This window comes from Macaca nemestrina, chromosome 20, assembly GCF_043159975.1.
Source record: "Macaca nemestrina isolate mMacNem1 chromosome 20, mMacNem.hap1, whole genome shotgun sequence".
In the NCBI taxonomy this organism is placed as follows: domain Eukaryota; kingdom Metazoa; phylum Chordata; class Mammalia; order Primates; family Cercopithecidae; genus Macaca; species Macaca nemestrina.
The window spans coordinates 67,389,142-67,409,708 of NC_092144.1; the positions used below are offsets into that span (position 1 = coordinate 67,389,142).

The following is a 20,567-nucleotide window of genomic DNA, read 5'->3' on the forward strand; positions in this document are numbered from 1 at the left end:
AGCCTAGGCAACAGAGTGAAATTCCATCTAAAAAAACAAAAACACAAACAAAAAAGCCAGGCGTGGTCCATATGCCTGTAGTCCAGCTACCTTGGAAGCTGAGGTGGGTGGATCCCGGGTGATCCACCTCAACCTCCCAAACCAAAGTGCTGGGATTTTAGGCGTGAGCCACCGCACCTGGCCTTTTTTTGAGATGGGTTTCCCTCTGTCACCCAGGCTGGAGTGTAGTGGCTCAGTCTTGGCTCACTGCAGCCTCCACCTCCCAGGTTCAAGCGATCCTTCTGTCTCAACCTCCCAAGTAGCTGGGATTATAGGTGCCTGCCACCAAGCCTGGCCAATTTTTATATTTTTAGTAGACATGAGGTTTCACCATGTTGGCCAGGCTGGTCTCGAATTCCTGACCTCAAGTGATCCACTTGCCTCAGCCTCCCAAAGTGCTGGGATTACAGGCATCAGACACTGTACCCAGCCCATCAAATCATAGCTATTTTCTTTTTTTTTTTTTTTTTTTTTTTTTTTTTTTTGAGACAGAGTCTTGCTCTGTCGCCCAGGCTGGGGTGCAGTGGCCGGATCTCAGCTCACTGCAAGCTCCGCCTCCCGGGTTTAGACCATTCTCCTGCCTCAGCCTCCCGAGTAACTGGGACTACAGGCGCCCGCCACCTCGCCTGGCTAGTTTTTTGTATTTTTTAGTAGAGACAGGGTTTCACCGTGTTAGCCAGGATGGTCTCGATCTCCTGACCTCGTGATCCGCCCGTCTCGGCCTCCCAAAGTGCTGGGATTACAGGCTTGAGCCACCGCGCCCGGCCAATCATAGCTATTTTCAAATCATCACTATTTTCATCTTACTGTTCTCACCAAAATGGTGGTTTCATTTCTTCTATACTATCTTAATAAGCTCTTTTGTGTATTGTATTCCCTTCAGGTGACAGCACAAAACCTGAGACTGTAGAGCCTATCCCTTCTCACCTGGCCTTGTCTGAGGAAGTCTCACTCCAGGAACAGCTGGCACAGGGAGTCCCAGGATACTCCTATTTTGGGCAGGCCATGGATCAGGATGGGCCATCTGAAATGCAGGAATACTTTTTGAGACCAGGGACAGACCCACAGAGTGAGAATCTCCATGGGAAAATGAGCCTTGAAAATGAAGGTTTGGCGACAGCTGATGGTATATGTTCAATGATGATACAGAACCAAGTCTCACCAGAAGATGCTCTTTATGGATTTGACTCATATGGACCAGTTACAGATTCCTTGATTCACGAAGGGGAAAATTCCTATAAATTCGAGGAAATGTTTAATGAAAATTGCTTCCTTGTTCAGCATGAGCAGATTCTCCCTCGTGTGAAGCCCTATGATTGCCCAGAATGTGGGAAAGCCTTCGGCAAGAGCAAACACCTCCTTCAGCATCACATCATCCATACTGGGGAGAAGCCCTATAAATGCATGGAGTGTGGGAAAGACTTCAACCGCAGGTCACACCTCACACGGCACCAGCGGACTCACAATGGAGATAAGCCCTTTGTGTGCAGCGAATGTGGAAGGACCTTCAACCGCGGGTCACACCTTACACGGCACCAGCGGGTTCACAGTGGAGAGAAGCCTTTTGTGTGCAATGAATGTGGAAAGGCCTTTACCTACCGCTCCAATTACGTTTTGCATAACAAGAGCCACAATGAGAAAAAACCCTTCGCATGCAGCGAATGTGGAAAAGGCTTTTATGAGAGTACAGCCCTCATTCAACACTTCTTTATCCATACTGGGGAGAGGCCCTTTAAGTGCCTTGAGTGTGGGAAGGCCTTCAACTGCAGGTCACACCTCAAGCAGCATGAGCGGATTCACACTGGTGAGAAGCCCTTTGTGTGCAGTCAGTGTGGAAAGGCCTTCACTCACTACTCCACCTATGTCTTGCATGAAAGAGCCCACACTGGAGAAAAGCCTTTTGAGTGCAAAGAATGTGGGAAAGCCTTTAGCATTCGAAAAGACCTCATTCGACACTTCAACATCCACACTGGAGAGAAGCCCTATGAATGTTTACAGTGTGGAAAGGCTTTTACCCGCATGTCAGGGCTGACAAGGCACCAGTGGATTCATACTGGAGAGAAGCCCTACGTATGCATCCAATGTGGGAAAGCCTTTTGTCGGACCACAAACCTCATTCGACACTTCAGCATCCACACTGGAGAGAAACCCTATGAGTGCGTGGAGTGCGGGAAGGCCTTCAACCGCAGGTCACCCCTCACAAGGCACCAGCGGATTCACACCGCAGAAAAGTCCCATGAACGCATCCAGAGTGGGAACGTTTCTTGCGAGAGCACAGATCTTGTTCAACACTCCATCATCCAGACTGAGAGTAGCCCAGTGAGTGCAGTGAATATGGAAACGCCTTCAGTTGCCGCTCATTCCTCCTCACTCGACATCAACGGATTCATCCTGGGAGAAACCCTACCATTGTAACAGATGTGGGAAGACCTTTTACACACTTCAGTCAACATCCACGAATTCCTGTTAGGGAAAGAGTTTTTGAATATCACCACTTGAAGAAAATCTGTGGTGAGAGGAAACATCGTACCGTCTGGTCATTCATACTGAAGAGAAGCTTCATAAGCATCATCTCTGTGTGAAAACCTGTTTTAGATAATCATTTGTCATCTAAACAATTATGTTAGAAATTGACACAGCCAAGAGTCTTATTCTACATCTGATAATTCGCCCATGAGAGAGACCCAGTGGTTATTGTGCACTTAGGAAAACCTTCAGCCACATCTTTCTTGTTAGTTTACAGTGAAATGTTATCTCAGGGACATTCAAGCAAAGGAGGAGGAGTAATAGGGAAGAGAAAGAAATGGAAGCACAGCTTCTTTCAGACTTCCCTGACAAGCCCATGGCAATTTGTCATCTCCTCGTTATTTTATTTGGGAGAGGAAAATGTTTCAGAAACAAAAGAGCCTCATCCCCTTTATTTTCCCTGTGTATACATTCACTGCTGTCCAGTGCTGTAGACAAATGGTTTGTTTGAAAACATTTTGTGAAAGCCTACTTTGTTCCACAGCATTGTCTCCACTCTTGAGGAGCAGAAGCATATATCTTTATGAGAAAGATGGAGGCTTGAGTTATGAAATACTTTGACATTTAAGGAGATAAGGATGTACATATGAATGGGCACATTTTACTGCACACTTCAAACGCTTTGATTTTTTTAAAAAATTGTTTCTTCAGGTGTCTTTAACCACCCGGTACACATACTTTTTTCTTGATCTGGATCTACTTGTTAATTTGTTTTTCTTTATTTTTCTGCGGGATGGAGATGATATTGTAGCTGTTTGTACATAATGTAATCCAGGGAGTCCTAGTTCTTCCCTCTGATTGTGGTTTCTCAGCTTCTTTACTCCTCTTTAGAGAGAGTAAATAGTTAAAAGTTCACCTCAGCAATTTTCTAGAGGACATTTTGGAACCAAAAATGAAATAAGACATGTAGCTAAATTAAAGGATTATGATAAACTCAGAAAATAAACACAAAGAAGGAATCTCATTTTTCAGTCTTACAGAAGATTGTGTGTAGGCTGACTATAAAGTGACTGGAATTTTAACAGGTGAACCTGCATGTGTATATGCAGGTAGTTGTCACTATGGATTTAGTCCAGTCATAGTAATTAATATGTTTAATCAGAATATTTTGGAATTTCTCTTTTGGTATTCTTTTTGTTTCTTTTATTGTTTTTAATTGACACATAATGTTAATGGGGTTCGGTGTGATATTTCAATATATGTGTGCTAAGAGTAATGATCAGGGTAATTAGCATATCCATCTCTTCAAGCATTTATCATTTCTTTGTGTTTAGCAACATTCACAGTCTGCTTTTCTAGCTATTTGAAAATGTATAAAATGTATTGCCAATTGTACTCATTCTGCAGTGCCACAGAACACTACAACTTATTGAAATGGAATCTCACTTGCTGTAATTTTGTATTTGTTAACCAATCTCTGTCTGCCTCGCTGCTATCCTTCCCAGCCTCTGGTTACCACCATTCTACTCAACTTTTTATGCTTCCATATGAGTAGAAACAGAGAGTATTTATCTTTCTGTGCCTAGCTTATTTCACTTAATGTCTTTCAAGCTCATTCATGTTGCTGTGAATGACAGGTTTATTTTTCATGGCTGAGTAGTATTCCATTGTGTATATATGCCATGTTTTCTTTCTTCAATCATCTGATAATGGACACTTAGATTGATTTCTTAGCTATTATGAATAGTGCTTCAATAAACATAGGAGTGTAGATCTCTCTTTGACATATGAATTTTTTTTTTCTTGGATATATGCCCAGTAGTGACATAGATCACTACCAGTGGATCATATGGTAGTTGTATTTTTAACTTTTGTTTATTTTTAATTTTTTAAAATGGGGTCTTGCTGTGTTATTCAGGCTGGTCTCAGACTCTTGGCCTCAAGCAGTCCTCCACCTCAGCCTCCTGAGTAGCTGGGACTACAGGCACACACCACCATGCCTGGCTATAGTTTTAGATTTTTGAGGAACATCCTTACTGTTTTCCATATGGCTGTACTAATTAGCATTCCTGCCAGCCATATATAAGAGTTTCCCCTTTTCCATGTTCTCAGCAGCATTTTTTATTTTTTATCTTTGGTAATAGCCATCCTAACTGAGGTGAAATTATATCTCATTTTGGTTTTGATTTGCATTTCCATGTTTAGCGATGTTGAGCATTTTTTCATATACTTGGCCATTTGTATGTCTCCTTTTGAGGAATGTCTATTCACCTTACCCATTTTAAAATCAGATTTTCTATTATTATTATTATTTTTTTTTTTTGCTATTGAGTTCCTGGTGTATTCTGGATATTAATCCCTTTCAGATGAATAGTTTGCAAATATTTTATCCCACTCTGCTAGTTGTCTCTTCATTCTGTTTCCTTTGCTGTGCAGAAGTTTTTTAGTTTAATGTAATCCCTTTATTTGTGCTTTTGTTACCTTGATTTTTAGGTCATCATAAAATTTTTGCCCAGACCAATATCCTGAAGCATTTCCCCTATGTTTTCTTCTAGTAGTTGCATAGTTTTTGCTCTTACATTTAAGCTTTTAAACCATTTTTAGTTGATTATCCTGAGAGCATAGATTCAAATTGCCCTAAAAATACATTCCCAATTTTTGTTTTTGCTTTTAAATTAGTTTTTAGAGACATGGTCTCACATTGCCCAGCTTGATCCTGAACTCCTGGACTAGAGTCAGCCTCAACTCAGCCTTCTGAGTAGCTAGGATTACAGGTATGAGCCAGCATACTTGGTGTTTTGAGTTGATTTTTGTATATGGTGAGAGATGAGTCTAGTTTCATTCTTTTGCATATGAATATCCAGTGTCCCAGCACCATTTATTGAAGAGACTATCCTCTTCCCAGTGAATGTTCTTTGTGCCTTTGTTAGAAATCAGTTGGCTGTAAATGGGATTTATTCCTGGGCTCTCTGTTTTGTTACACTGGTCTGTGTGGTTTTTGAAAAATGCTGTATTGTTTACCATCACTTTGTAGTATATTTCAAGGTCAGGTAGTGTGAACAAAACTCCCATTTTGTTCCTTTTGCTTAGGATTGCTTTGGATATTCAGTATCTTTTGTGATATCATGAATTTTAGGATTACTCTTTCTATTTCTGTGAAAAATGTCATTGATATTTTGTTAGAGAGTGCATTGAATCTGTAGATCATTTGAGGTAATATGTTCATTTTTTTCCATAAGCTATCTCTTACAGGAAAGTATGTTCATTTTTATAATATTAACCATTCTAATCCATGACCATGGGATGTTTTTCCATTTTTATGTGTGTCCTCTTTGATTTACTTCATCAGTGTTATATAGTTTTCCTTGTATTCTTATATTATTTTTGTTGAAGTATTATAAATGGGATGGCTTTCTTGATTTATTTTTCAGCTAATTCATTGTTGGTGTGTAGAAATGCTGCTGATTTTTGCATGTTGATTTTATATCCTGCAACTTCAGTGAATTTATCAGTCCTAAGAGTTTTTTAGTGCCACTTTTGGAGTTTAGGGTTTTCTATATATTGGATCCTGTCATGTGCATACAGGGATAATTTGACTTCATCCTTTCTGATTTGCATGCCCTTTATTTCTTTGTCTTGCCTGATACCTCTGTCTCAGACTTTTTGTACTTTTGTTAAATAAAAGATGTGAAAGTGGGCATACTTGTTTTGTTTCAGATTATAGAGGGAAAGCTTTCAGCTCTTTCCCATTAAGAATGATGTTAGCTGTGGTATGTTATTTATTTCCTTTATTATGTTGAGGTACGTTCTTTCTTTTTTTTTTTTTGAGACGGAGTCTTACTGTGTTGCCCAGGCTGGAGTGCAGTGGTGTGATCTCAGCTCACACCATTCTCCTGCCTCAGCCTTCCAAGTAGCTGGGACTACAGGCGCCCACCACCACACCCGGCTAATTTTTTGTATTTTTAGTAGAGATGGGGTTTCACCGTGTTAGCCAGGATGGTCTCGATCTCCTGACCTCGTGATCCACCCGCCTCGGCCTCCCAAAGTGCTGGGATTACAGGTGTGAGCCACCACACTTGGCCCGTTCTTTCTATTATTATGTGTAATTTGTTAAGAGTTTTCATCATGAAGGGATATTGAATGTTACCAGAGGCTTTTTCTCCATCTATGGAGATGATCACATTTTTTGTTCTTCATTCTGTTGATGTATCATGTTTATTGTTTTGTGTATGTTGAACCATTGTTGCATCCCTGGAATGAATTCTACTTGGTCATGGTAAACAGTCTTTTTGATGTACTTTTAGATTTGGTTGGCTAGTATTTTGCTGAGGAGTTTTGCATTTATGTTCATCAGGAATATTGGCCTGTAGTTTTCTTTTGCATGTGTGTGTCCTTGTCTGGTGCTTGTGTCATGGTAATGCTGGCTTGTGGAATGAGTTTAGAATAATTCCCTCCTCTTCATTATTCTGAGAAAGTTTCAGAAGAATTCATATTTAATTCTTCTAAAATGTTTGGTAGAATTCAGCCGTGAAGCCATCAGATCATGGACTTTCCTTTGATGGGTGACTTTTTATGACTGATTAAATCTTGTTACTCAGAATTGGTCAGTTCAAGTTTTCTGTTTCTTCTTGGTTCAATCCTCATGGGTTATATGTGTCTAGGAATTTATTTTCTGTAGGTTTTCCAAATTTTTGGTTTGTAGTTGTTCATAATAGTCTCTAATGACTCTGTACTTTTGTGGTATCAGTTACAGTGTCATTTTTGTGTGCATTTGATTTTGAGTCTTTTCTCTTGGTTAGTCTAATGGTTTCTTTTCAGAAAACGAACTTCTCATTTTGTTGATCCTTTGAATTTTTTTTTAAGTCTCAGTTTTATTTATTACTATTCTAATCTTTGTTATTTCTTTCCTTGTAATTTTGGGTTTGATTTGTTCTTTTCTAGTTCCTTGAGAAGCATTGTTAGATTTTTTTTTTTTTTTTTTTTTTTTTTAAGAGACAGGGTCTTACTCTGTTACCTAGGCTAGAGTGCAATGGCACAATCAACTTAAACTCCTGGGCTCAAGTGATCCTCACACCTCAGTTTTGAACTCTTGGGCTCAAGCAGTTCTCCCACCTCTGCCTCCAGAATAGCTAGGACTACTGGTATGCGCTATCAAGACCAGCTAATTTAATTTAATTTAATTTTTTTTAAGAGATAGGGTCTTGCTATATGACCTAGGCTGGTCTTGAACTCCCAGCATCAAGTCGTCCTCCTGCCTTGGCCTCCCAAAGCACTGGGATTACAGGTGTGAGCCACCATGCCCAGCCAGATCTTTATTGTTTTTGATGTAGGTGTTTATTGCTATATACTTTCCTCTTAAAACTGCTCTTGCTGCATCCCATACATTTTTATATGTTGTGTTTCTATTTTCACTCATTTTAAGACATTTAAATTTTTTTTCTTAATTTCTTCATTACCCATTGGTCATTCAGAATCATGTTATTTAATTTCCATTTATTTTTACTGTTTTAAAAGTTCCTCCTGTTATTGATTTCTAGGTTTATTTCATTGTGATCAGAAAGGTACCCGATGTGATTTTAATTCTTTTAATTTTTGTGATTTGTTTTGTGGTTTAACATGTGGCCTCTCCTTGAAAATATTGTATGTGCTTATGAAAAAAAATATGTATTCTGTAGCTGTTGGATGAAAAGATCTGTCAGTGTCTTTTAAGTCCATTTGGTCTAAAGTCAGTTTAAACTTGGTGTTTCTTCATTGATTTTCTATGTATATGATCTGTCCATTGTTGAAAGTGGGGTGTTGAAGTCCCCAAGTATTATTGTATTAGAGTCTGTCTTCCCCTTTAGATCTAATAATATTTGCCTTGCATATCTGGGTGCTCTGATATTGGGTGCATATATATTTACAATTGTTGTATCCTCTTCCTGATTTCATCCCTACTGTGTTTGATACAAGTCTCTTATCATAAGTATAGCTACTCCTTATATAGTCATGATTTTAAAAAAAATGGTGGTTAAAAAAATGGTGGTTAAAAAAAAAAAAAAAAGAAAAAAAATGTATAGCTACTGCTGCTTGCTTTTGGTTTCCTTTGCATGGAATATATTCTTCTCTTCCTTTGCTTTCAGTCTATTTGTGTCTTTTTTTTTTTTCAGACAGAGTCTCACTCTGTCACCCAGGGTGGAGTGCAGTGGCGCTATCTTGGCTCACTGCAACCTCTGCCTCCTGGGTTTAAGCATTTCTCCTGCCTCAGCCTCCCAACTAGCTGGGGCTACAGGTGCGTGCCACCACGCCCAGCTAATATTTGTATTTTTAGTAGAGATGGGGTTTCACTATGTTGGCCAGGCTGGTCTCCAACTGACCTCAGGTGATCCACCCGCCTCAGCCTCCCAAAGTGCTGGGATTACAGGTGTGAGCCACTGCGCCTGGCCGTATTTGTGTCTTTAGAGGTGAAGTGAGTTTCTTGTAGGTAGCATATAGTTGGGTCATTTTAAAAATCCATTTAACTAGTATATATCTTTTAAGGTAGGAATGTAATCACCTCAAGGTTATTATTTTTAGGTGAAGACTCCTTTCATTTTGTGGTTTTCAGAATGTTTTGTATATCCTTTGTTCTTTTCTTCATTTCTTATTTTTTATCATTGTGTTTTGGTGGTTTTCTGTAGTGATAAGATTTGATTTTTTTTCTCTTTTTTCTTTGCCTGTCTCCTCTACCAGTGAATCTTATACTTTCATGTGGTTACATAATGATTATTGTCTTCTTATTTCCAGATATTGCGTTCCCTTGATCATTTCTTGAAAGGCTGGTGTAGTGGTGATAAATTCCCTTAATTTTTACTTGCCTGAGACACACTTTATTTCTACCTAACTTCTCTCTCTTTTTTTTTTTTTTTTAAATGGAGTCTTGCTCTATTGCCCAGGCTGGAGTGCAGTGGCATGATCTTGACTCACTGCAACCTCCACCTCCCAGGTTCAAGTGATTCTCCTGTCTCAGCCTCTGGAGCAGCTGGGATTACAAGCGCATGTAACCACGCCTGGTTAATTTTTGTATTTTTGTAGAGATGGGGTTTCACCATGTTGGCCAGGCTGGGCTTGAACTCCTGACCTCAAGTAATTCGCCCCCCTCAGCATCCCAAAGTACTGGGATTATAGGCATGAGCCACTGTGCCTGGCTATTTCTACCCAGTTTCTGATCGATTGGTTTGCTATGTGTAGGATTTTTTACTGATATTTTTTCTTTTCTTTCAGAATTTTGGATATGTCATCCCATTTTTTCTTGGCCTGTGAGGTTTCTGCTGTTAGTCCAGTGAAGATTCCCTTATATGTGACTTGATGCGATGCTTTTTTTTTTTTTTTTTTTTGAGACGGAGTCTCACTCTGTTGCCCAGGCTGGAGTGCAGTGGCCGGATCTCAGCTCACTGCAAGCTCCGCCTCCCGGGTTTACGCCATTCTCCTGCCTCAGCCTCTCGAGTAGCTGGGACTACAGGCGCCCGCCACCTCGCCTGGCTAGTTTTTTGTATTTTTTAGTAGAGACGGGGTTTCACCGTGTTAGCCAGGATGGTCTCGATCTCCTGACCTCGTGATCCACCCGTCTCGGCCTCCCAAAGTGCTGGGATTACAGGCTTGAGCCACTGCGACTTGATGCTTTTCTAGTGGTGCTTTTAGATTTTTCTCTTTGTCTTTGACTTTTGTCAGTTCAAATATAACGTGCCTTGGAGATGACCTTTTTGGGGATCTTTCAGCTTCCTGGATCTGAATGTCCATATCTCTTGCAAGACTTGGGAAGTTTTTAGCTATTATTTCATTGTCTTTTTCATTTTTTTAATGTTTTATTTTTAGTCTTGCTATGATCTCCTTAGCAGCTATTTCATTAAATGTATTTTATTTTATTTTATTTTACTTTAATTTTTTTTGAGACAGAGACTCGCACTCTCACCCAGGTTGGAGTGCAATGATGTGATCTTGGCTTCCTGCACCCTCCGCCTCCTGGGTTCATGTGATTCTCTTGCCTCAGCCTCCCAAGTAGCTGGGATTACAGGCACCCACCACCACATCTGGCTAATTTTTTGTATTTCTGGTAGGGACGGGGTTTCACCATGTTGCACAGGCTGGTCTGAAACTCCTGACCTCAGGTGATCCGCCCTCCTTAGCCTCCCAAAGTGCCCAGCCTATTATTTTCTATGCCTTTTGTCATCTTTTTGCCTTCTGGAACTCTGATAATATGAAATTTTTTTCCCTTGATGTTATCTAATAAGTCTTGTAGGCTTTCTTCACTCCTTGTCATTCTTACTTATTCTTCTCTGACGGGGTAATTCCAAACAAACTCTATCTATCTTTTGCTTGAGTAAGTCTGCTATTGATGCTCTCTATTGTACCTTATATTTTATTCTTAAATTCTTCAGCTGCAGGATTCCTGTTTGGTGGTTTTAAAATATTTCTTAAATTTCTCATTCATGTTATGAATTGTTTTTCTGATTTTACTAAATTATCTTTCTATATTATCTTGTATCTTATTGAGGGTTTTTTTTTTTCTTTTTTTCCTTTTTTTGAGACAGAGTGTCGCTCTGTCACCTAGGCTGGAGTGCAGTGGCGTGATCTTGGCTCACAACAATCTTTGCCTTCCAGGTTCAAGTGATTCTCCTGCTTCAGCCTCCCAAGTAGCTGGGACTACATGTGTGTGCCACCACGCCCAGTTAATTTTTGTATTTTTAGTAGAGACAGGGTTTCACCATGTTGGCCAGGCTGGTCTTGAACTCCTGACCTCAAGTGACTCACCCACCTTGGTCTTCTAAAGTGCTGGGATTACAGGTGTGAGCCACTGCACCCGGCCTTACTGAGTTTTTAAAAGATCATTATTTTGAATTCCTTTTTGGTAATTGGTAGATTTCCTTCTAGTTTGTTACTGGAGAGTTACTCTGTTCCTTTCATGGTGACACATTTCCTTGCTTTTTCATGTTTCTTCTGTCCCTGCATTGATGTCTGTGCATCTGGTGGAACAATGGCCTCTTCCCATTTTTCTACTGTCACTCTCATAGAGGCTTTCACCTGCAGTCGGTCCTTACTGTGCTAGTTGAGATGGGTGTAGTAACTGTTTCCAGATAGGTTTTGAAATGGTGTAGTCTTTGTTCAGCTTTATCAACAGTATTTAATGTTGGCAGTAACTGCCTCAGTGGCCTAGGTTGTAAGTTTGTAGCAGTGGTGGCACAGGTTGTTAATGGCAAGGGCTTTTTGGAGTCCTCCTGTTTTCATTTGCCCCCAAATGAAGTTATTTAGCCATGAAGATACTACTTGCTGTCAAGTATGATACGGCCTATAGGCAGGTACAGTGACTCCGGGTTCCAGGTGCAGGTGTTCAGGGCAGCTGTGGGTCTGGGGTTCTAGGCTCAGCATCTGATGAACCTATTGTGGCCCCTGGGTTTTGAGCTATAGGTTTGCTTCATGTGGTAGAATTGGAGGTAGGTTTACCACAGAGCCAGGATCTGTGATTCTGATGTACGCCCTAGCAGCTTGGGCCCAAAGGGCCAGGTTGTAGCTTTAATTTTGTTTCTGGCTGGCAGGGCACAGCACAGGCCCAAACTAGGGAAGAAGTGGTGCTCTGGAGTATTGGGCCATGGAAGCAGAATACAGCTGCAGTTTGGTAATCTGAGCTATTCAGGCTCATTGGCAACTCAGGTTTCTGGCACAGCACAGTTTTTGTTTGGGCCTTGGGCAATAGGGAGCAGCCCAGTGATGACTCAACTCCCCAGGGAGAGAGCTGTCTCAGCAGCTCATACAGGGTGTTAGTCCAGCCCCCTGGCAGCTGGTTATCCAACTAGCTCCCTGAAGTGAGCACTAGAGTTGTTTGGCCTGTAGTGTGGGGTGTCTCATTTCATGCCCTGCTTTGTTTCCCTGGAATGTGAGGTCCCATGCCAGCTCAGCCCAGTATTGCATAGCTACTCAGTTTGGGCAAGGCACTGCATCCCCAGGGGGTAATGTGCCTCTTCAGCTCAGGTCTGGGGTGTGTGACCTTAGGTTGGCCCAGGCACCATTTTCCTGGGATGCAGGAAGCTGCTTCAGATTAGGTGCTGGGCTGTGTGTCTGCTTGGGATGGCCAAGACGCTGTTACCTGGTAGGCAGGGTGCTGCTTCAGCTTAGGCACTGGGGAGGCATGACTGCTCTCGATGGCCCAAGTACTGTTTTCCCAGGAGGCAAGGTACTGCTTCAGCTCAGGTACAGAGGGGTGTGACTGCTCTGGATGGTCAATGCACTGTTTTCTGAGGATGCCTGGCATTGCTTCAGCTCTGGCCTAGAGGGGCAGGATGCAGCAGCAACTGGGAGGGGTAGGTGGAGGAGCTACGCCAAGGCATCCTTTCCTCAGGAGGCAGGGTGCAGCTTCAGTTCAGGTCCCTGGAAGCAGGGCAGTTTTGGGAGAAGTAGACTGAGAGAGGTAGATGGTGAGAGGTGGATGTTGGAGATCTGCCAAAGCATTGTTTTCCCAGGAGAGAGTGCACAGCTTCAGCGCTAGTCTAAGTTGACAGGACGCAGCCTAGTATAGGGACTTGAGGGGTAGGTGGAGCAGCTCTGCCACTGCATGGCCCTACATGGGAAGGTGGAAAAGCTGCTTGTAGATGTTGGGCCACCAGGTAGGGGTGGTTGGTGATGGCTAATCCTAAGGGATGAAGGGGTGCCATTGGCACTTACCCCTGGAACCAGACGGAACTCCAGCAGTTCCAAGGTAACAGCACAGTAGCTCTGTGGGCCACAGGGGGCAAGACAGTGTCAGCTTCTTCCTCGGAAGCACAGCTGTGTGGACTCCAGATGGGTCCCTCAGCTAAGCTTAGTGCCTGTGAGGGCTGTAGGGGACCCCAGTGGTGAGGACTGTAGGTGTCCAAGGTGGTGATGGACACTGCTAGTATGCTGTTGCTCACTTTTTCCACATACAGAGAAATTCCTTCTGGTTTTCAGCTGATCTTGGCTGGGGGATGGAGTTGTGGAGGCCAGTTGTTTTCTTCCATTCTCTTGGCTATCCTGAGTTTCTATGCTCACCAGAGTTTTTGTTATTCCTTTGACATATTCTGGTGCTTTTCTTTAGTTATTTGCATTAAAATGTAGTTATTTATTTGTTATTTTGGCTGTGTGGGGGTGGGGAGGAGAACAGCATTTACAGACTGCTAATCTGCCTTCTTGCTGAAGTCACTCTCTTGCTACAGATATTTGGTTGGAAACATTTTCATTTGCATTCTGTAAATAACTAGGAGTAGAATTGCTGTGTCATATGATATGTGCATATTTACCTGTATAGGAAACTGCCAAGTTGTTTTCCAAAATGGCTGTACCATTTTGATTTCTCACTAGTATTTTGTGGGAGCTCCTGTCCTGCATCTTTGTCAGCACTTGGTTTTGTTATACTTTAAGTTTTTCAATTTAACAGATATGTAGAGGTGTCTCATTGTGGATTTAAATTCCATTGCTGAAATGACTACTGATATTGAGCATTTTTTCATATGTTCATTGTTCATATATCTTTAGTTATCTGTCCAATTCTTTTTTTTTTTTTTTTTTTTTTCTTTTTTTCTTGAGATGGAGTTTCGTTCTTATTGCCCAGACGGAGTTTCATTCTTGTTGCCCAGGCTGGAGTGCAATGGCGAGATCTCAGCTCACCGCAACCTCTGCCTCCTAGCTTCAAGCAATTCTCCTGCCTCAGCCTCCCAAGTAACTGGGATTACAGGCCCCCACCACCATGCCCAGCTAATTTTTTGTATTTTTTGTAGAGAGGTTTCACCATGTTGGCCAGGCTGGTCTTGAACTCCTGACCTCAAGTGATCCGCCCACCTCAGCCTCCCAAAGTGCTGGGATTACAGGCATGAGCCACTGCACCATACCCTATCTGTCCAAATCTTTTGTTCCATTTTAAACTGTTTTTTCTTCTTAACATTGAATTTTAATAATTCATTTTATCTTTTAATATTCTGAATGCTAGTTATTTGTCTGATACATGTTTTGCAAACCATTTATTTGTATTTGGTTTTCTTTTTATCTTAGCAGTGTATCCTGAAGAGTAGTTTTAAAAGTTTGATGTAATCCAAAATATTTTGGTTGTTTGTGTTCTTTGGTATCCTATTTTTGTTGTTGTTGTTTTATAGATATGGGGGTGTCAGTATGTTGCCCAGCCTGGTCTTGATCTGAACTCAAGTGATCCTCCCACCTTGGCCTCCCATCCTTGTCTACCTTATTAGGCTTTGTGTAAGTCAGTGTTGCAAAGCTTTGACATCTGTTTGAGTTAATGTTTATATATGGTGTTACTTAAGGGTTTCACATTAAATTTAAACATCCTTATATTTTATAACCAAACAAGTCACGTTGGGGCATACTCATTAGGATGGAGTGCTTTCTTACACCAAAATACATGTATACAAAGATTTAAAATTGGCCGAGCATGGTGGCTCACGCCTGTAATTCCAGCACTTTGGGAGGCTGAGGTGGGTGGATCATGAGGTCAGGAGATCAAGACCACCCTGGCTAACACGGTGAAACCCCGTCGCTACTAAAAAATACAAAAAATTAGCCGGGCGTAGTGGCAGGCGCCTGTAGTCCCAGCTATTCGGGAGGCTGAGGCAGGAGAATGGCGTGAACCCAGGAGGCAGAGCTTGCAGTGAGCCGAGATCGTGCCACTGCACTCTGGCTTGGGTGACAGAGCAAAGACTCCGTCTCTAGAAAAAAAAAAAAAAAAAGCAAAAAAACACTTTTATAATAACAACTGTAAATAGTTCAATTGACAGTCATTTGTAAGATGTTTAAGTAAATTGTGAAACAGTAAGTAAATGGAGGAAAACAAACTGATTAAAACTGCTGCTTTTATCCAACAAGATGGATGAATTTCCCAGGAAAGAATGCTTGAGTTCAGGCCTGTTCAAGTCCCAACCTGTTTGTGGTTTGAGGTTGCTCTCTGCCTCATAGAGCAAAGTGGAGAGTTTATCTTCTGGGAAGACAAAGTTTTCTTCTCTGAAAAAGTTTCCTACATAGTTGGCTTTGGCATTTGCAAGGAATGAAAGGTCAGGGATTGAGGCCTCAGGAGTCTGGATTTCTAGCTGAGGCTGAGAGAAAAGGTAGTGATTGTAACCAGAAAATCCAGAGTGGGTGTAGTTACCTCCAGAACTCATCACTTTAAAAAAAAAAAAAAAAAAAAAAAAATTTTTTTTGAACTGACACGCTTGAGGCTTTTCTTTTTTTTCTTTTTTTTTTTTTTTTGAGATGAGGTCTTGCTCTGTCCCCCAGGCTAGAGTGCAGTGGTGCAATCATAGCTCACTGTAGCCTTGGCCTCCCAGCCTAAGCAATCCTCCTGCCTCAACCTCCCCTAGTAGCTGAGACCACAGGCGCATGCCACCATGGTTGGCTAATTTTAAAATTTTTTGTAGAGACGAGGTCTCTACAAAAGAGACTTATGTTCCCCAGCCTGATCTTGAATTACTGGGCTCAAGTGATCCTCCTGCCTCAGCCTTCCAAAGTGTTGGATTACAGGCATGAGCCACTGTGCCTGGCCAGAGCTCATCACTGTCAACTCCGCCTGGGTTTCACAGCGGTCATGGAAATAGATTCGTTAATAATAACAAATATATAGTCTCCCTCTCAAATAAACCTTGAGTGGTAGTGATATACCAGATACACAGTAGGAAATACTGTAGAATTATGTTGTTCATAACCAAACATCGTACATGACGATAAAAGACAAAATAATGGTCACATTTATGCAGTATTAATTGAGAGAGGGCAGATTTGTGCCTGAGAAGCTATTGAGAATGTTCTCTCTCTTTGCATTACTAGGAATTACATGGGAAACGCATGTAGACAGTCTTCCGGCTATTAAGATTTGTCCACTTAATCTTTACTTATACATGGATGAAAAATGGGAAAACATGATAGATGTAATAAAGTAATACACTCAGCCCTGCCCCTTGATTATATAATAGAACAAAATCAGCATGCCCGGCATGAGACTGCCAGATTGCCAATTCCATCCTCCGCTTGAGAGGATGCCACCATCCAGAATTTTGCCTTACTCATTTTGCTTTCACCTTAAATGTGTATTACTAATAGTAGCTTTACATTTTTGGCTGATTTAAAAATTGATATAAATGAAATAATGCTGTAGAGATGCTTTTTGTATTAATTGGATACACTGTTATTCTTACAGATGTCTGAATATACCTTTCTAATTATCTCTTTAAAATAATACATTAAATGATACTGCTTTAGAATTCATGAACTGCATCTCATGAGAATATGTAGAGATGACATTGTGGGCACGTAAAGTAAAACTTCAGGTTGAATATCCCATGATAATTTAAAAACAACAAAACTGTGTGGTGAATAATAGAGCTTGAGCACTTTAAGGCACCATAGGGACCCCTTCAATGTAATGATGACAATGCCGAGGTGCAGAGAAGTCAGGTAATTAGCCCAAGCCCCTACTCTAAGGGCAGACCCTATCTTCCTAATTTGTCAGAAGACTTCCTATTATACTGCTTATAAAAAGTCCTATGAAATTGGTATTGTCATTATTTTACAAATAAAATATTCTTCAATTTTTGTTTCTGCTATGCATGGGTTACTTAGTATTTTATACTTTGAATTTCAAGCATATTAAAAAAACAGGTATCTAGGCTGGGCATGGTGGCTCAAGCCTGTAATCTCAACATTTTGGGAGGCTGAGGCAAGAGGATCACTTGAGGCCAGGAGTTCAAGGTATCTTTTGTTGATCTCTACACTGATTGTATTCTCTCTTTTATTCTATGAAAGTTAAAGATTTTTTTCTGATACTATATATTGTCAGTTTTTTTAATACTCAGTTTGTGTTTTAAAAGAAAACATTCGGCAACTGACGTCTGCTGTTCTGTATGTATCTATCAGTCCAGATTTGACCATTATGTTGTATGAATCTAACAGAACCTCATCAATGTTATACCTGCCTTTTTGAAATCGTTACTGAGATAGCTAATATTAAAATATCCTGGTTTGTCTGTATATTTCTTTATTCTCATTATACTAAATTTTTTTTAATGTAATTTGAATTGATGTTAAAAATTGTATACAGGCCAGGCGCAGTGGCTCACACCTATAATCCCAGCATTTTGGAAGTCTTATGCAGGAGGATTGCCGGAGGTCAGGAATTTGAGACCAGCCTGGGCAACATAGTGAAACTCTTCATCTTTATAAAAAGTAATACTAAAATTTTTAAAAGTATATAAACTGTAAAGTATATTTTACTGGTGTTTTCTTCCTTATTCCTACTTGTCAGATGCAAATATACATTTTTGTGTGTTTGTGTTTAGTAATTATAAGTATACATTTTTCATTCTATTTCATATATTTCTATGACATTTTATCTTAGATGTGTAATTTATGAACTATTACTGGATTATTTTAATCCATTAAAATTACTATTCACACATTCTGTATTCAATTCATGTGATAACTAATATATTTGGTTTTAAATGCATCTTATTTTGTGGTTTTCTTCTGGGCTGTTTTTTGTGCTTTTAAAAATGTATAGATTATTAACACTCTTAATTTTCTTTTAGTTTGAAATGTATATACTCATTTTATTCATTAGTCTAAGATAAGAATTGTAACACTTCTCTAACCTATTATAGAATTGTTAATACCTTTACCCTTCTCTTGAACACATCAAAGGATGTCATTGCGTGTTGGTATTAGAGTATAGCATTTCTATTATTCTGCTAAATTAGGAGATACTGTTCATGTTGTATAGAGATAATAAGTAATTGTATTGATCTGCAGATGCATCCATCTCTTGGATTCTTATTCCTTCTACCACTGCAGACCTTTCACCTGTAATCACTTTCCTTTGGCCTTAAGGATAACTTTTAGAGTTACTTTTCTACTAAATTTCCAATTTTTGACCAGATATAATCTTATTTTGTGCTTTTCCTGAAAAATACTGTTGTTGTGGATAGAAATCTGGGTTGACCATGTCATTCCACTGTGTCGCTGGCCTTCTGTATATTGGATGTGAATGGAGACAATTTATATTGTGTTTATAGTTTCCCTGTGCTATAGGAACAGTATTTGAATCTGATGCAAAGGACAACACACCCTAGAGATTGTAACAGTGAGATGAACCCAGTGATTGGATGAGGTTTTGAGTTGCTGGAATAATGGAGTTACAGTGTACAATGCATAAGCAACATAATAAATTATGTATCTGGTGAACAAATGGATGAATTGTGCCTTGAACTGGTTAGATGCTTACCCGCATGTCACAGAAGGTTTTCACTTGCAAGGAGGGTGGGAAATACTTCTTGGTCAACTCTCAACTTGTGCAGCATCAGGCCCCTTTCAGTGGGGAAGAGCCACACAGGAGCAATGAGAGTGGGAAGGCTTTTCACACTGGACAAAGGGATTCCAAGTACAGCAATTATGGGAAAGCCTTTTGCCACAAATACATACTTTTTCAGCATCAGGAAACCCATGCTGGAGTAAACCCTTATGAGTGCAGTCAGTGCTGGGATACCTTTAATAACAGCTAACATTGTATAGTTACACAAGAGAATTCACAGCAAAGCTGTGCCTTATGAGTGCAGTGATTATGGGAAATTATTTGGCTCCAGCTCTAACGTCCATATACACCAAACAGTTCACACAGGATCAAGGCTTTAAGAGTGTGTTGGCCAGGCATGGTGGCTCACATCTGTAATCCCAGCACTTTGGGAGGCTGAGGCAGGTGGATCACACGGTCAGGAGTTTGAGACCAGCCTGGCCAACATAGTGAAACCCCGTCTCTACTAAAAAAAATACAAAAATTAGCTGGGCATGGTGGCACACACCTGTAGTCCCAGCTACTCAGGAGGCCGAGGCAGGAGAATCGCTTGAACCCAGGAGGCAGAGTTTGCAGTGAGCCAAGATCACGCCACTGCTCCCCAGCCTGGGCAACAGAACGAGACTCCATCTCAAAAAAAAAAAAAAAAAAAAGTGCTGAATGTGAGAAAGCCTCTATCATTAGACCTCATCTCGTTTAGCACCAGAGAATTCATAGTGGAGAAGACCTTATGAGTACAGATCATGTGGCAAGTTCTTTATAAAGACACATTTGTTGAGTACCAGGAAGTCCACACTGGAAAAATGTCTTCTCAGTGTGGTAAATGTGAGGAATTCTAAAGCCACAATTCCTACCATGGTTAGGCTTTGTGTCCCCACCAAAATCTCATCTTGAATTGTAATCTCCATAATCCCCAGTGACCAGGGTGGGACCTGGTGGGTGGTGATTAGATCATGGGGGCAGTTTCCCCTATGCCATCGTATAGTGAGTTCTCACAAGATCTGATGGAGTTTTTTGTTGTTGTTGTTTGTTTTGAGACGGAGTCTTGCTCTGTTGGCCAGGCTGGAGTGTAGTGGCACAATCTTGGCTCACTGCAACCTCCGCCTCCTGGGTTCAAGTGATTTTCCTGCCTCAGCCTCCTGAGTAGCTGGGACTAAAGGTGTGCACCACCACGCTCAGCTAATTTTTGTATTTTTAGTAGAGACGGGGTTTTGCCATGTTGACCAGGCTGGTCTCAAACTCCTGACCTCAGGTGATCCGCCCATCTCAGCCTCCCAAAGTGCTAGCATTACAGGCATGAGCCACCACACCCAACCCTCAATCTGATGGTTTTATAAGGGGCTCTTTCCTATTCGCTTGTTCGCTCTTTCACCTGCCTCCATGTAAGATGTGTCTTTGCTTCTCTCTTGCCTTCTGCCATGATTTTAAGTTTCCTGAGGCCTCCCCAGCTATGCAGAACTGTAAGTCAATTAAACCTCTTTCCTTTATAAATTACCCAGACTCAGGTATGTCTTTATAGCAGTGTGAGAATGCAGAAATGGACTATCTTATATCAGAGAATTCACGGTGGAACAAGATCTTATGTGTTCAGGAAATGTGGGAAAGCAGAAGCTCCTACCTTGCTTGGCCAAATGAAAGTCAACCAGAATAAGGCCTTTTGTAGCAGATAAAAGAAAGCATACAGTGAAGGCCTAACCTCATTAGGCATCAGAAAATTTACACTGGAGAGAGGCCTTAAGAGTTGATGGAATGT

At 40.9% G+C, this 20,567-nt stretch overlaps 1 protein-coding gene across 2 annotated transcripts in view; it reads left to right on the forward strand.

The window, feature by feature from the left end:
* Positions 1 to 18,716, forward strand: part of LOC105488103 (zinc finger protein 460) — a 30,519-nt gene extending 11,803 nt beyond the window's left edge. For both annotated transcript variants that reach the window (XM_011751872.3, XM_011751870.2), the window contains exon 3: positions 923 to 18,716. In XM_011751872.3, the coding sequence (XP_011750174.1) occupies positions 923 to 2,454 (1,532 nt within the window). In that variant the 3' untranslated portion in view covers positions 2,455 to 18,716. The remainder of the gene's footprint in view (positions 1 to 922) is intronic.
* Positions 18,717 to 20,567: the final 1,851 nt, after the last annotated feature.